Here is a 15,428-nt window from a genome sequence, read left to right as displayed (position 1 = left end):
TTACATTTTATTACCGTTTCCTTTATCTCCCCCTCCCACCCCCATCTCTTTCTTCTCCTCCCTCCCCCCCCCCCCCCCCCACCCTCCCCCCCTCCCTCCCAAGTTTTAAAAGTGAGGTTTATAGATGTGAGTAGAAAAGGCACTTCAGTTCAGACTCCAGGAAACTGTGTCAACCGTTCATCACCATCCGGACCAGCTCTGTGGGGGAAAAGGAATAAAAGAATGAACGAACGAAACGCACCTCGCGATACCGCGACAGCAACAGAGTACATTCCTGGAGCACCTTTCACGTCGGGAGGACGACCCGAGGCACCGGGAGAACCTGTCACAGGATCTCAGGCGACGTCCTCTTAACAAGACGCGGCCGGAAACTCGACGGCGACGAGGGACAAAAAAAGAAAAAGGTCCCGATCGAGCAAAAAATTTGGCCGCACCTTGTGGGCAAAACGCGGCGGACAGGCGCGCGATGTCTCAACGCCCTCGGGGCGGGGGGGGGGGGGATTTGGTGTAAAGCGAAGTGACTGTTTCGAGGCTTGGGATTGATTCTACATTCCCACAGCGCAGACCAACTCGCACGGAAGTCGACGGCGCAGGTTTTATGCCAAACGTTGGCCGGATGGACGTCAGCGGATGGTGATCGTAATCCAGTGCCTTGGGACGTCCTCCCGGCGTGAAAGACGCTGCACAACATGTAATTTGTTGTTGTTGTTGTAGTGGTAGTAATCGGAACCTTCGAGATGAAATCACCGCAAAGCATAGCCACTCGACATTACACCTGCCACGGCCACAAACCCCAGGCTCCGAGCCATCTCCGCAACCCGCTTATTTTTATTTTAACGTCGACAGGAATTGAACCACCGCAGAAAGGGCCCACGGCACAGCAACCACCGCCTCGGGGGCTCAGAGGCCGGGTTAAGTTCAAAGAAAAATAATAAAAAGAGTCCAACCACAGCCAGCCTGAACGTTAAGTCACTCGCTGAGATACCAGAGGAAGACCATTTCCTACCCACGACTCTTCCGAAGAGCCAGCACAGGCACGATGGGCCGAATGGCCTCCTTCCGCGCTGGAAGGTTCTAGGAGTCTATGACCCTTTGTCAGAACAGACTCGGTCGCCCTAAGGCAAGTCCGACTCTGCAGCTCCCCCCCAGTTATTATCGGTATCACCATCACAAGAGTATCGTTGTATTTAATTGGCGTTGAGGTACAGATCAGCTGCGATTTAATAGGATGGCGGCTCAGGCTCGAGGGGCTGAATGGCCTCCTCCTGCTCCTATTTGATTACAGATCCTTATCGCGTCACAGGGTACACCGTAAAGTGCTCTTTGTGGGCGAAACGCGGCGGCTGATTGCGCCCAAAGACCTCCCCCACAAACCGGTGGATTGAGCGACCGAATTATTCTCGGTTTCAAAAAAATAATGATTTCTTTTTTTTTTAAAGGGCTTATTGCCCCCGGAAGGCGATCTGCCAATCAACTACCAATCGGGTTCCCACTGACTGCCGGGCAAACAGAGGCTGGCGTGGGGGAGCACAGTAAGGTGACTTCGGGTCTATGTTTCGCCCACAAAGTAGACAGTCGATGTTCTGTGAAGGGCTTTGAGGCGTCTCAACGACATGATGAGGAGCTATATCAAATGCAAGGATAATTATTATTATTAGTAGTAGTTGTAGTAGTAGTAACGTCGGCCAGACCTTGGCAAACCAGAAAATGCTCAAATGATCTTCCTTTAGTGGACACGAGTTCATACACAAAAACCAAAGGAGCTTCCCAGTCAAATCTGCCAACGCAGAACAGAAGCTACATGCAGCGAGTGAGAGAGAGAGAGAGAGAGAGAAACAGAACATGCCAACAGGGAAAAGAGTAAGACTGGAGGGATGGGTAGGGAGGGAAGGAGGGACAGGGCAAAAAAAGGTGATTTGCCAAAAAGCTGGTGTACCATGGATTAATCGTTCACCCTGACATGATGTGTCTGACAAACGCTGTCAAAAAGGAAGAGAAACATTAAACCGAGGAGGTCCACAAAACCATCTGGACGTTACTCTCTTGGTCTTGAATGGCTGACATCTTCATCAGCAGCCAAGTCGGCCACTTGGGTTCTGTTGGCTCGAGTGAGCTTCTTGGGCAAGTTCATAGGAACATTCGGAGGCCGGAGGGAGGTTCAGTGTGGGATGGGACCTTGTCGTCAAGATTCATCTCATTGACTGGGCTTTTTGGCCATTTTACCCCATTACCGCTATCCCTTCCCCCCTTCCCCTCCCCTCATCTCCCACCCCCTGCTCAGAAACCAAGCCACGGGTGATTGTTTTAGGGCCTTGGGGTGCCGTTCCCTCTTACCCGATGCTGTGTAAGTGTAAATGTGCGTTGTACGGGTTGACCAAAAATTCATGAATTCTACCCTATTTTCTAAAAAAAATTAAGACTTATTAGGACATTGTAACGATATCAGGACCTTTTGGGTCACCTGCATTTCTGCAGGAGGGGAGAAAAATGGCGTCAATTTTCTCGGATGAAATTCGTGGAAGCCCCAACAGAGCGTTGGAGACGGCCAAAGAAAATGAATGTTACCCTTCTACGGGAAAGCGGTTTGGAGTCAGGAAACTTGCCCAATGTCTCGCCCTGACCTGACCCGCCCGGGAATCGAGCCCGGGGTCCTCTCGCTTGCGAAGGCGAGTGGTCTAACTACTGAGCGGTTAAGAGTAGTCCTCGCCTCGCACCTGTCCGCCTACCAGGATTCAACGATCAACAGAGGTACATCTTTCCGCTCGCCAATTAGGCATTTAGTCACAGGATTCTCTTAAATATTGTGTGCGTGGGGGCGGGGAATGTTTAAGACGTTTTACAGATCGGTGTGAAACAGCCCGAGCGTGTGGTGAAAGGCACAATTTGTTGTGGTTGTGGTGACACAAGACACACACACACACACGCGCGCACTTACCCTCATAGTTGATGCAGCCGTTGGCATCCTCGTGACCGGTCAAGAGAGTTTCCACCTCCTCTTCAGTCATCTTCTCTCCTAACAACAGCACAACGCTCTCTCTTAGTCGTTAGGTTAGAATTATCCTGGCCCGTTTGCACCCGCAACACCTCACGGAAACACCTCGAAGCGCTTGAAGGGGTTTTGCTCCTTTCAAGCACTTTGAAAGGGTTCGAAAATCCTCGTCCGCCCCCCGAGGCTCTCTCTGCTCCTTCCTACCTCTGTGATCTGCTGACCCCCCCCCCCCGATCAACCTGTCTGCTCCCTCCGCTCAGCGGGCTCCGGCCTGCTCCATGTCCCCCCCGTCCGGCCAACCCCCACCGTCAGCGATCGGGCCTTCAGCCTTTCTGCCTCCACCCTCTGGAACTCCATCCCGCAGTCCCTCCACCTGGCTCCCTCCGCCTCCTTCAAGACCCTCCTCTTCGGTCACCCCCCCCCCCCGCCTACTTCTGGGGTTGATGCTTCTGGTTATCGGTCAAACGGTTACCTAGAGTAGCGAGTACATGACGCATCTCAGCCCCCATGACTGTGCCGTTGCCTTCCTTGTCAAAGACACGAAGACCCTCCACAAAGTCCTCGAAGGTTCCTTGGTCCCGGTTCTTTCCAACAGCGATCAACATGGGAAGGAACTGGTCAAAGTCCAGGCACTTTCGATTCATGTCTGAGAGCCAAAGAGGGGGCAAAAAAACACACACACACACACACGAGACGTGTTAATACTTTCCGCGTTCCCTGCCTCCGGTTCTCTCAGGGATCTCCCACCGTCGATGGTAATATTATTATAATAATAAGCCTGGCATTTGACACAGCGCCTTATCACGTCGTCGAGACGTCTCAAAGCGCTTCCCAGGATACACTGTAACGTGGAGTGACGGTGCGTTTTGTGGGCGAAAGGCGTTCCTGTCGGTCTCGTCAGTCATTGTCGTTTACAAGACCACGAAACAGGAAAGTCAGGACCTTCTTCAGAGAAGGTATCCGGTTCTAGACAGGGCTCAGCTGGTCCTTGGGCTACATTGGTAACAAGCCCAGACCCATCCTGGATTTAAACAGGCAGGAGTGTGTTTCAAGTCTCCTGACCCCACCCAACACCGCCTGGGAGGTATCAATGGTCAAGCTTGCACCCAACCCAACCCTTAGTGTGAGAGAACACGTGGATGGTGGCAGAAGACACAGACAAAGGTATGTTTGTGTGTGTATATATATATGTGTGTGTGTGTGTATTTATATTTTAAAAAAGTTGTTAGTCGATTGGTGGATCAATTTTCCAGAGGGAATAATTCCTTTGAAAACAATAAAATAATAATAATAATAAATTGGTCACTTCAATCCCACGACTGTGTGTGGGGGACGCGGCTGTGAGTATTTGGCTGCCCCGTTTCGCCCACAAAATGTACGGTCAATTCGTCCGCGGCGGCTTTGTGTCAAATGCGAGGATTATTATAATTATTTTGTTTGAGACACGACCTGTGAGTACGACTGCCGGTGCGGACGGTGAACTGGATGGACCTTGGTCCTCTATCATCCAGTAATTATTATCTTCTTATGTTGGTAACGTGAAAGAATGCTGACGCGCCCCACGCAGTGAGTGGTGAAGCCGCTGGAAGCTTCACTGGGTCAGTGCAAGTTACCCACGTGTAAACCATCAGCCAAAATAAACCAACAGCTGGTTACTGATCTGCATCATTGATACCTGGTATTAAGTATCTCTTAATCCCCACCATTGTGGCCGCCATCGAGAGCTGAGCAGCAGTTATTTATGGCTTCTCTTTCTCGCTCTCTCTCTCTCTCTCTCTCACTCACACTCACACAGACAAACACACACACAATCTCACACAATCTCTCACACACGCGCACACACTCAATCTCACACACAGCTTCAGACAGAACATCTAAACTGTGAACAACGGCTCAGATTCAAGTGCTCAGTGTGAAGTTGCTTCAGTCATCCTCCTACCCCCTACTCTCCCTCCCTCCCTGCCCTCCATCCCTCCTGATCCCAACCCCCAGCTCGGGTCCAAATCCCTGTCCACCCAGAACCTTGGGACGTCCTCCCGACGTGAAGGGCAGGCCCTGTGTAAATGCCATGTGTTGCTGTTGTTGTTGTTGACGTGTGTCAGTCCGTACCCTCAGAACTGGGGTTCCCCAGGACCTTCTGCACCTCCAAATTGGTGGGATTCTGGCCGAGAGCTCTCATGACATCTCCGCACTGGCTGAACAGGATCTGCCCATTCCCGCACCTGTCAAACAGAGTGAAGGTCTCCCGGAATTCTGTGGGAAATAAAGAGAGTTACACACACACCCCCACCCTCCGAGAGAGAGAGAGAGATCGGGGCAATCAACCCCCATCAACCAACTCTGTCCTCCCTGTGAGTTACGTTCCTTCAAAAAACTAAATAATAAATGTGGTCCCTTCAATCCACGGCTGTCCGTGGGGGACGTCACTGGGCGCAATCGGCTGCCGCTTGTTTGGCCCACAAAATACACAGTCACTACACTTTACGGTGTATTTCCGCGAAGCGCTTTGCTTTGAGGTGTCTGGAAGCCGTATCAAAAGCAAGGATTATTATGCTGTTGAGTTGAGGGGAGTTTGGGAGTCCGTCTGAGCCGATGCAGCGCGAAAAGATCCCGTGGCTCTGTTGGAACATATACTTTGCAATGCATTTTCTGTTGCGCGACCAAATTATTATTTAGATTATTATTTCACTCCGTGAGAACTCCCCCGAAACCCCCACCACCACCACCCGATAGCTTCTGACTCCATCCAAAGCGAAACAGTTACCCACCGATCCCAAACCAACACCCAAAACCCAAAGGCCAACACCTAATAATAAATAATAATAATAATAATAATGCGGCAACTGCGCACACAAGCAGCCGCGGACTGAGCGAGTAATTTTCGGGTGATGGGAGGCAGGGCTGTGCGTCCATCTAATCCAACCGTCAGTGGTGGCGCTAACCGTCGCCAACTGGTAGCATTTTCCAGGAGACGCGTTCGACGATCAGAAGCAGCAACGAAAGGGGCGGCTCTCGTGTCAGCTTCAATGTCTCCCGATATTCAGACACACGCATCATATAGCAGATACTTAATAAAACACCGCATAGTAAAACACCAGAGAGCAACGTGAGGAGCCAGTGTTAATAGGATGATTTGTTACACACCCGATATTCATTTCCTCTCCATTATCTCTCTCTCCTCTTCCTCACTCCCCACCTCTGCCCCCCCCCCCCCATAACTAAACTCCCCCCCACGCACCACCCTCCCGTTCGTGAACAGTTTATCCGTTCTCAAAGCGCCCGTGAAGTGTCTCGAAAGCACCACATCAATCGCAAGGATTATTATTATTATCATTATTATTCTGTGATAAAATAAATGGTTTCAAATAGGTTTAAAGAAAGATTGGCGCGGGGGGGGCGCGCGCGCGGGTGGGGGTGGGGGTGCGTTGGGGGCGAAAGGATGGGAGGTGGGAGGTTGGGGGGTGATCAGGGCTGCGGATTTAATGGAATGAGATCCATCCATATTCCCCTCATTCCTCAAACCGAGGAATATTCCGAGTGAGGGTTGATCCTTGAGAGTAACTTTTTTTTTGTCCATATATGGAGTTGTTTAGGGGGGAAAAAAAAAAGTGGCAATGATTATTGGCAAGAACTGGGGAGGAGGGGGAGGGAAGGGGGGAGGGAGGGAGCAAATAAATCCTAATTGGTGCAAAAAGAGACTTTTAATTCAAATGAATTAAATGAAAATAACAATTTCTCTCTCTCTCTCTCTCTCTCTTTCTCTCAACCAGAAACTCCAGGTCAAAGTACCCAGAGGTTTATTAGGGGGAATAGTCAGAGAGAGAGAGAAGAGATAGAGAGATAGAGAGAGAGATAGAGAGAAAGAAAGAGAGCAAAATATCTGAGCAAAATGGGTGCGCCTTTTCCGGGTTAAAATGGGCATCAAATGGAACAGAGACACTCCTCTCATCTGAGCTTTATATTTTACAATATAAATAGATGGATTACTGCACAACACAACACACAACACACAGATCAGTTCAGGTCAATGCAAACTCAAGAGTTTGCCTCGAAAAGTTGTCCAAAAAGTAAAGAGAAAACTCTTTTTTTGGGGGAAAAGAAAACTTGAACCCAATTTTTTTTTGGGTTTGAAGGGGGAATCGACTTCCTGGTTTGAGGAGTCGAGAGTACAAACTGCTGATCTCCTTTTGGGGCCTTTCTCCTTCTGTTTCTCTCTCTCTCTCTCTCTCTCTCTGATCTTTGTAGAGTTTTTAACCATTTTACGCACTTTTTGCGCTAAAAAGTTGGTGCGATCCTTGAAATTCTCTATTTTTTTACCACGTTCACACTGTTGCCTCGTTTCCTCTTCTGGTTCACGCCCTCTATTGTATTGTTTTCTATGTATATATATATATAAAAACACACACAAATATATATATATCTTAAAAAACACATCGCACCCAAAAAGCGACCATTTCACCCCATAAACCCCCCATCACTTTCATCGCCTTTCATTTATTCTCATCTCCTTTTTGCTTCTGGACTTCTTTTCTTTCTTGTACAGTATTGTTATTATTCAACACCCCCCAAAATATATATATATATATAGAGAGAGAGGAAATTAAGAACAAAAAACGATGGCAAAACGTGTGAGTAATCGAGAACTAAATACACACATATGTATATAATATAAATTACACATATATATATATATATATATGTCATAAACCCAGCAATCACTAAGTTGGTGACTTAAATTGCTTAAGTTTAAGTTGGTTTAAATTCAGGACTTACCAGAAATTTGCTCCTCGGAGTAGTCAGACTGGGAAACAAAGTGACACACACACAAAAAAGAAGGTTACGAACATCTAATGGTTTGGGGTTTTTTTTTCCTTTTGGAAGCAAATGAACATCAACATCAGAGAGAGAGAGGGACAGAGAGAGAGACAGAGAGAGGGACAGAGAGAGGGACAGAGAGAGGGATAGAGAGAGATGGGAGAGAGAGAGAGAGGGATAGAGAGATGGAGAGGGAGAGAGAGAGAGAGAGGAGAGAGATGCTGCCCTCAGGGCTGTGGGAAATCCTTTCCCTCTTAAATACACACCATTTTTCTTCTTGCAAACTGGATAAAATATGCCAGAAAAAAAAAGGAGAGGTCCTGTCCAGGCCTTTTCTAGCAGTGGATGACGTTCAGTGCAATGATTGACATCAATTGGACACCAGTCACTGACTTCCACTGTACAAAGCCACAAAATGTGTGGCTCACACAGTCCATCCAATTACTGACTAGTGGGCAGGTCAACCACCCCGAGCCTCTGTGCTGCACAAGAAGGAGCAAGTTCTGTTGGGTTAATAATATTAATAATAATGATGACAATAATAATAGTCATGATCTTAATAATCCTAGTGATCGGAGCCACCGTCACCCTCGCCGTTCCACGCGGCGCCTTCCTCCCTTTCCGTGGGCGTCTCTTTGGCGGAGTAAACTCGCCGCACAGTTGGGCTCCTTGGGCGAGACCCGGCAGCCACTCGCGCCCCAGCGACGTCCCTCCCGCGCACGAGCAGTCGTCGGTGAAAGTGACCCAAATTTATTATTATTTTTTTTGAAGGGATTATTGCACCCCCCCCCCCCACCCCCTCCCACCCCGGGAAAGCGATCCGCCAATCGACTAACAACCGGGTTCCTACTGACTGCTGGTAAACTGGGTGCGCGTGTGAGTGGGGAGTGAGGAAACTTGACCGAGGTTTCGTCCTGTCCTGACCCGCCCTGGAATCGAACCCGGGTCCTCTCGCTTGCTCTAACCCCTGAGCTACAAGACGCGTCGCAAAGCGCTTCGCAGGATACGCCGCAAAGCGAATCGACTGCGTTTTCTCGCGCAAAATACACAGTCACTGCACTTTACAGCGAGTCCTGTGAAGCGCTTTGAGACATCTTAATAATAATAATAATAATAATAGTAATCCTCCCATTTGCTGTTGTGCCTTTATCACGTTGTCGAGACGTTGAAACCTCAGGCAAATTTCCTTACTCCGCGCACACAACACACACACACACACACACACACACACGCGCGCGCCTCTGTTTACCAGCAGTCAGTAGGAACCCGGGTGTTAGTCGATTGGCGGATCGCAAGGATTATTATTATTATAATATTAATAATATTATTTTTTTAAAAATAGTAAAAGATTCAGCTCCTACCTGCAGGTTCGAGAGGTCATACGCAGGCTCCTGAGGTGGTTTGGGCACCGGGGGAATCTCTGGTGCTTTTTCTACTGGTTTTGGCGGGGGGGCTGCTGGTTTTGCCGCTGCTGGTTTTGCCGCTGCTGGTTTTGCCGCCGCCGGTTTGCCAGCAGAGGCTGTTGGATTCCCCCCCTTAGCTATTGGTTTGCCGGGAGAGCTCGCTGGCTTCTTCGGATCTTTCTTCGGAGCCATAGCCTTCGAAGAAGCCACAGACTCTGCTGGTAACGTCCGAAAGGGAATCGGATAGGGACTTGAAGACGATTTGCAAGCTCTGGGCTAAGAGCAGCGGGCGGGGGTTGTGGGTGGGGGGGTGAGCAAGACTAGTTGTGGAGGGGCCAACACCGGGAGGATGGGCCGAATGGCCTCGTTCTGTGCTGTAAGATTCTAAGATCCTACGATTCTAACTCTCAAGGTGTGTTTCTCTCAGTTGAAACCCGACAACGTGCAGACAGACAGAGAGAGAGAGGAGAGAGCTTTATTGTCCGTCAGTTATATACGTACATCAAAAGGGGAGGATGACATTCCCATCGGCCCAACCTTAAGGTCATTTTCTCTCGGCTGAAGCATCGGAATGCGCATCTAAAAAAAGCAACGCAATTCGCCAAATCCGGCGCTTTCGAAGCCCCCTCTCCTTTAAACCCCTCTCTCTCTCTCTCCTCTCCCTCCCTCTCTCGCTCGCGGCAAATTCGCGTGGAAAGCCTTTCAGACGGTAATCACCCTCGGGCGTGATACGGCGCCTTCATCACGGACTTCGAGACGTCTTGAAGCTCTTCGCGGCCTCCTCCGGTGTAAAGCGTCGTGACTGTGGGTTTTGGTGGGCGAAGCAGAGATCGCTGTGACCTGCCGTGAAAGGCGCTGTACGGATATAATTGCGGTTGTTGTTGTTGTTGTCCTCCCCCTGGAGGTTTTGCAATTGTTTCCGATATCCTCAAGGCCTTCTGACGGGATCTTTCCAGGGAATGTTGCGCGATCCCTCCCGTCACGGGGAGGATCGGGTGAACAAGGGACAAGAATAAGCGTTGACCACACACACACTCACACAACGGGACTATTTTGGCCGCTAAGTCTGGGGGGGCCGTCTGCGATCGCACTGGAGGTCTCACTTCATGTTTGTGCAGGTGTTTGTGTCAGTCAAGTCTTTGCTGCTTTAGTAGCGGATTAGTCTCACAGTAGGCGGGTGGGCTTTTAGTCATTCCCCCCCCCCCCACCACCCACCCCCCACCTCTCCCCGGCTCTCTGGAACTCCTTCTGACTCCCTCCCTCTCAAAGTTCAAGGTCCACCTCAAGACCTAACTTTTTCGAACGCTTTTTCGGACATGATCAGCTCCCGTTTAACCCCACAGCCAAAGCACTAACTGACTGACTGACTGACTGACTAACGGGGAGGGTGGTCCTCGCTGGACAAGCAGCGAGACAGCGCTCTCTCTCTCTCTATGGCCAAGCCATGTGTGGGTTTAGGTGGTCAGACTCCAGCAGTTACCCCTCAACTCCCCCTCTGTTGAATTTGATCTCATCTTTGAAGACATTTCACTGAAGACAAGACACCGTACGGTTCGCCCACAAAACGTACAAACGTCAATAGACGCCCTGTACCGCCCAGTCCGTGAAGCGCTGTGAGACGTCTCGACGTCGTGGTTAAGGCTCTCTGTGTGTGTCAAACACGAGGATCGTCATCGTTATTGTTGGTGGTTTTTTTAAAAAGGGCTTCGAAAATCAAAAGAATTGGCCAAAACGCTCTGGAGGCTGTAAAATGCCAAACAAATAGTAATAAACCTCCCGAATATTGCCCCAACTTCACAACAGTGCCACCTACTGCGCCAATGTCACATTTCCCGGGAAGGCCAACCTGTCACCTTGGCCACTCTCCCCCCCCCAAGTCACCCCACTCTCTCCGGCCCACCATCGGCGGTCGTGCCTTCAACCACTAACCCCCAAACCCCCCCCCCCCAACCCCTGACCTAACCTCCGCAACTCCCAACCTCAATCCCCACCCCACCCGCCCCCACCCCACCCCTCCACCTCTTTATCTGGTCTCCCCGGTCCTCTCAGAAAATAACGATAATAATAACTGTCTGTGGGGGACATCGCTGGTGGTGGCCATCGGCTGCCGCGTTTCGCCCACAAAATACGCAGTCACTGCGCTCTACGGCGCGTCCCGCGAAGCGCTTTGAGACGTCTCAACGGCGCGATAAGGCGCCGGGTCAAGGGCGAAGATTATTACCATTCTGACAAGCAACCGATGATACCACCTTCAAGTTGGTTCTGGGGTTTTTTTTTTTTGAATATAATTTTAATCGACGAAATCGATCGATCGCAGAATAATAACTGGACTGAGATTTTTAAAAAAAGAGAGAAGAGATTTGCCTCGTCGAACCTTTCTTCTTCCTCTGCAATGTGCGACGGATATTGACGGGGGCAGAGCCGGCCGAAGAAAAATGCGAAAGGAAAGTTAATCGTGTGCCTTGGCGCAGAGAACGTTTGGGGAGGTTCTACTTGTCCACGTTGGGTATGTCCTTGAATATCTTCCTGTTGAGTAAATTGTTGACGTCGTTCACTGCTTTGACCAGGTCGCTGTAAGGTCCTACCAGGGTAAACTCGTCGGGTTTCTCCAGGAAAAGCAGGCCTTTGTACTTGTGGGTCAGCTCATCCTCCATCATCTTCATGTACTCCAGGTCCTTCATGTTCTCCAACGACATGCTGGCCACATTGGTGGCCACGCTCTGGTAGAGGTCGATGAAGGCCTCGTGGGCCTGCCACAACATATTGTAGGTGCCTGTCGACTGCTTGATGGAGACCTTCTTCATTTCGTTGTTGGAGCTGTCCTGCACGTTAATGCCAACGTCGTAACGGATCGAGATGTTGGTCAAATCCACCTCGTGTTTGAGTAAGAGAATCTGCCAGTAATTGTGGTAAATGTCGAAGCCATTCTCCAGCAAATCGCACGTTCCCTCCATCTCTAACAAGGGCTTTTCTTCCGCCTTCTTCAAGGCCATGATGAGTTCATCTTGAGCGTCCTTGATCTCTTCCACGGGGCCGACCAGAGAATAGCCCTCCTTGAGCTTCTTGGCCACGAGCCTCTTGTGCTTGGCCTGTATCTCCGGTAGAGCTTTCTGCACGATGGGGGTTTCCTCAAACGAGACGGAGAGGGTGCTCTCCGCTAGGTTCGGCATTGCCTCTTCCACCAGGCTGATCAACAACTCCTGAGCCTCTTCCACCGCCGTGGGATCCTTATTATCTTGCGTGGGCTGGACATTCAGGATGATTTCCGGGGTCAGGCCCACTTTGAACCTGTCGCTGATGGACTGTATCTCCTCCGAGTACGCTTCGTTGATGTAGTCATATTCCAGCATTGTAAGTGGGATGCCCCCCTGTCCGCCTCTGCTGCTGCTGAGCAATAGTTGCCTCTTCGCTATCTTCTTTGTGAAGTCAAAGCCCGAGGAGGTGATGATGGGGTCGAAGAGGAAGACGTCGGTAGGGGCCGTGCTCTCGGCCGGCTCCTGCGGTTCTTTGGCCTTTGTTGGCGATGAGGATAAAGAAGGAATGAATACCTTTTCCGTCTTGTCTTCCGTGGGTCTCGCCTTCTCTTGATCTTTGATCGTCTTGTCTCCGACAGCCGTCGCCGCCTTTGCTACAGGGGTTTCCGATGGCATTCCCTTGATCACCATTGGAGCTGTTTCTTTAACCCAGCTCGCTGGTGGCAGCGGAGAAACTTGAGGGACCTCCTCCTTTGACGGTTTCTTTTGTGTCAGAGGCACTGCAGGTAACCTCTGAACCTTCTCTGCTTCAACCACAACCACCTTCTGCCTCGTCGGTTCCTTTGGCCTGAGAGCAACCGCGGAAATCTCCTCGACAATCCCAACTTTCTTTGCTTCAACCACAAGCTCCTCCTCCTTTGACAGTTCCTCTGGCCTCCCCTCAATGCCAGGTGGGAGAACCAACCTGAGGTCCTTTTGATCCACTGGGAGTTCCTTCTGGATCACTTTGATCCCCTTTTCTTGGCGGAAGGAAGAGGATGAAATGTCCAACTCGTTGAAGCTCTCTCTTTCAAACACGCTGTTGTCCTTTGTATCCGCCGGCACACTCACTGGCTCTAGATGGCTGACGTTCCCGGAATATAAGCCCTGAAGCTCCCAGCGGAGTTCTTGTATCTCTTCGAATGCTCCAGTGGCAGAGATTTTATTCAGCTTCTCGTCGAATTGGACGTGCTTGGCCATGATCAGATCTTTAGCCTGAGGTCTCAGAGTATCTGGCATCTTGTCAAGGTCAATGATCACGGACGTCTCGTCCCAAATCTGAGAAGAAACGGAAAGCGAAGAAGTACACGGATAATAATTAATAATAATAATCCTTGCGTTTGATACAGAGCCCGATCACGTTGTCGAGACGTCTCAAAGCGCTTCGCAGAACATCCTGTAAAGTGCGGTGACTGTATATTTTGTGGGCGAAACGCGGCAGGCCAATTGCGCCCAGCGACGTCCGCACAAACAGCCGTGGATTGAGTGACCAATTTATTATTTTTTTAAGGGGTTATCACCCTGGAAAAACGATCGGCCGATCGTCTAACAACCGGGTTCCTACTTACTGCCGGGTAAACAGAGGCGCGCGTGTGCGTGTGGAGTAAGGAAATTTCCCCAGTGTTTTCCTCTCTGCATAGACGCTGCCTGACCCGCTGCGTGTTCCCAGCCACTTCTGTTTTCATTTACTCTCGACGTGCAATGTCGTTTGTGCCGCAAATCTCACGCTCGAGAGCAACTCACCTCATCCAGCGAGGAGAGAAAGGTGACGTTCGATTCGTCGAGAAGCTTCGGTTCCCCCATTCGGAACTTGACTTGAATGGAATAAACCGAATTCGCGGCCTTCTCCAGGATATGATCCACGGCTGAGGAGCGAACAGAGAGAGAGTCAACGGAGATAAAGTGGTCTGCGAGGGAAGCACTGAAAGGTGGAGTCCCCGTAGCTCAGTGGTCAGAGCCCGAGGACCTGGATGGTTTGGGGCGAGATCTTAGCCAAGTTTGGGGACTTCACTCCACACACACTCGCGCCTCTGTTTACCAGAGGTAAATAGGAACCCGGCTGTTAGTCGATTGGCAGGGGTCGCTTTTCCGAAGGTAATAATCCCTTCAAAAAATGGGGAGTGGGGGGGGTTTCCAAATGATAATTTGGTCACTTCGATCCACGACTGTTTGCAGAGACGCCGCTGAGCGCAATTGGCTGCCGCCTTTCGCCCACAAACTGTACAGCTCACTCCACTTTCCAGTGCATCCCGTGAAGCGCTTTGAGACGTCTCGAAGAAGCGACAAGGCGCTGTGTCGAATGCAAGGATTATTATTAATTATTATTATTATTATCGTAGGTTACCTAGTTTACTGGTCAGGTGAGCCAGGCTGTTTCCTGATGGCAACTCAAGGACACTGTCCACTTTGAGCTTAATTTCGGGGAAATTTTTGCTAAAGACACGTTGGAGGTTCTTGCACAGGTTCTTGGGCTCCATCAGGGAAAGCGGGTGTTGGAGCCACATGATCTCCACACAACGGGCCAAAGTGTAGTTATCTGCAGAAACGTCTGGCTCCTGGTGGGACATGGGAAAGAACATGGGAGAGTGAGAGGCCAATCTGCTCTTAGTCAACAACAACAACAGCGCCCTCCACACGAGGGAGGGAGGGGAGGAGGGTGAGAGAGGAGAGCGGGAGAGGGATGATCGAAAGCCCGGTTGGTCAAAGAGTGTCTTGAGACGGACCTTGAAGGAAGGTGGCCAGGCAAGGGGAATCTGGGATGGGTTCCAGAGGGTGCTGAGCGGAGGGAGCGGGCGGGTTGGGGAGGGCTTAAGCAGGTCAGGGTGGGGGCAAGAGGGCAAGGCGGTGGAGGGATTTACAGGAGAATCCTCTGGGTGGAGAGACGGGGAGACAGTGGAGCCGGGCGAGGATGTGCGAGGGATGGGGGTGGGGTCCGTGGGTGAAGGGCTCACGGAGCCTATATTACGGGCAGGTTTAACGATGGTTTGTTGGCGTGGGGATGGGTTGAGAGGAGAGCAACCAAAGTGCCCTCCACTGGGACCTTAGGACGTCAAGGAGAAGATTTCTGAGCTTTACCAGGTCTTCAATACTGGAGATCAACATGTCATCAACAGTAGGGACTTGCACCTCCACAAGCCCGTAGCCGGGCACATTGACAGTTTTCATGCTTAGAAACTCCTTGGCGACTGGATCGAGAGGAAGAAATAG

At 50.5% G+C, this 15,428-nt stretch overlaps 2 protein-coding genes across 4 annotated transcripts; both read right to left on the bottom strand.

Annotated features, from left to right (window-relative positions):
- Nucleotides 1-87: 87 nt before the first annotated feature.
- LOC103171745 (myosin light polypeptide 6) lies at nt 88-9,659 on the bottom strand. 3 transcript variants are annotated; one of them, XM_042344352.1, is made up of 7 exons: nt 9,166-9,659; nt 7,763-7,790; nt 5,099-5,242; nt 3,462-3,635; nt 2,936-3,013; nt 1,937-1,979; nt 88-198 (listed from the first exon to the last, which is right to left on the bottom strand). In XM_042344352.1, the coding sequence occupies exons 1-6, from the start codon at nt 9,397-9,399 to the stop codon at nt 1,951-1,953; spliced, it is 687 nt and encodes a 228-aa protein (XP_042200286.1). In that variant the 5' UTR covers nt 9,400-9,659; the 3' UTR covers nt 88-198; nt 1,937-1,950. The 3 variants fall into 3 exon arrangements, with proteins under 3 accessions (XP_042200286.1, XP_042200285.1, XP_007882725.1); XM_042344351.1 differs by lacking the exon at nt 1,937-1,979 and having other exon boundaries at nt 9,166-9,414; XM_007884534.2 differs by lacking the exons at nt 1,937-1,979; nt 9,166-9,659 and adding an exon at nt 8,071-8,182.
- Nucleotides 9,660-11,440: 1,781 nt separating this feature from the next.
- Nucleotides 11,441-14,874, bottom strand: LOC103171747. The gene is made up of 3 exons (XM_007884536.2): nt 14,566-14,874; nt 13,965-14,086; nt 11,441-13,499 (listed from the first exon to the last, which is right to left on the bottom strand). The coding sequence occupies exons 1-3, from the start codon at nt 14,798-14,800 to the stop codon at nt 11,697-11,699; spliced, it is 2,160 nt and encodes a 719-aa protein (XP_007882727.2). The 5' UTR covers nt 14,801-14,874; the 3' UTR covers nt 11,441-11,696.
- Between the last annotated feature and the right edge of the window lie 554 nt (nt 14,875-15,428).

This window comes from Callorhinchus milii, unplaced genomic scaffold, assembly GCF_018977255.1.
Source record: "Callorhinchus milii isolate IMCB2004 unplaced genomic scaffold, IMCB_Cmil_1.0 Scaffold27, whole genome shotgun sequence".
In the NCBI taxonomy this organism is placed as follows: Eukaryota; Metazoa; Chordata; class Chondrichthyes; order Chimaeriformes; family Callorhinchidae; genus Callorhinchus; species Callorhinchus milii.
The sequence above is the reverse complement of the archived record's forward strand: the minus strand, read 5'-3'. Positions and strand labels throughout refer to the sequence as shown.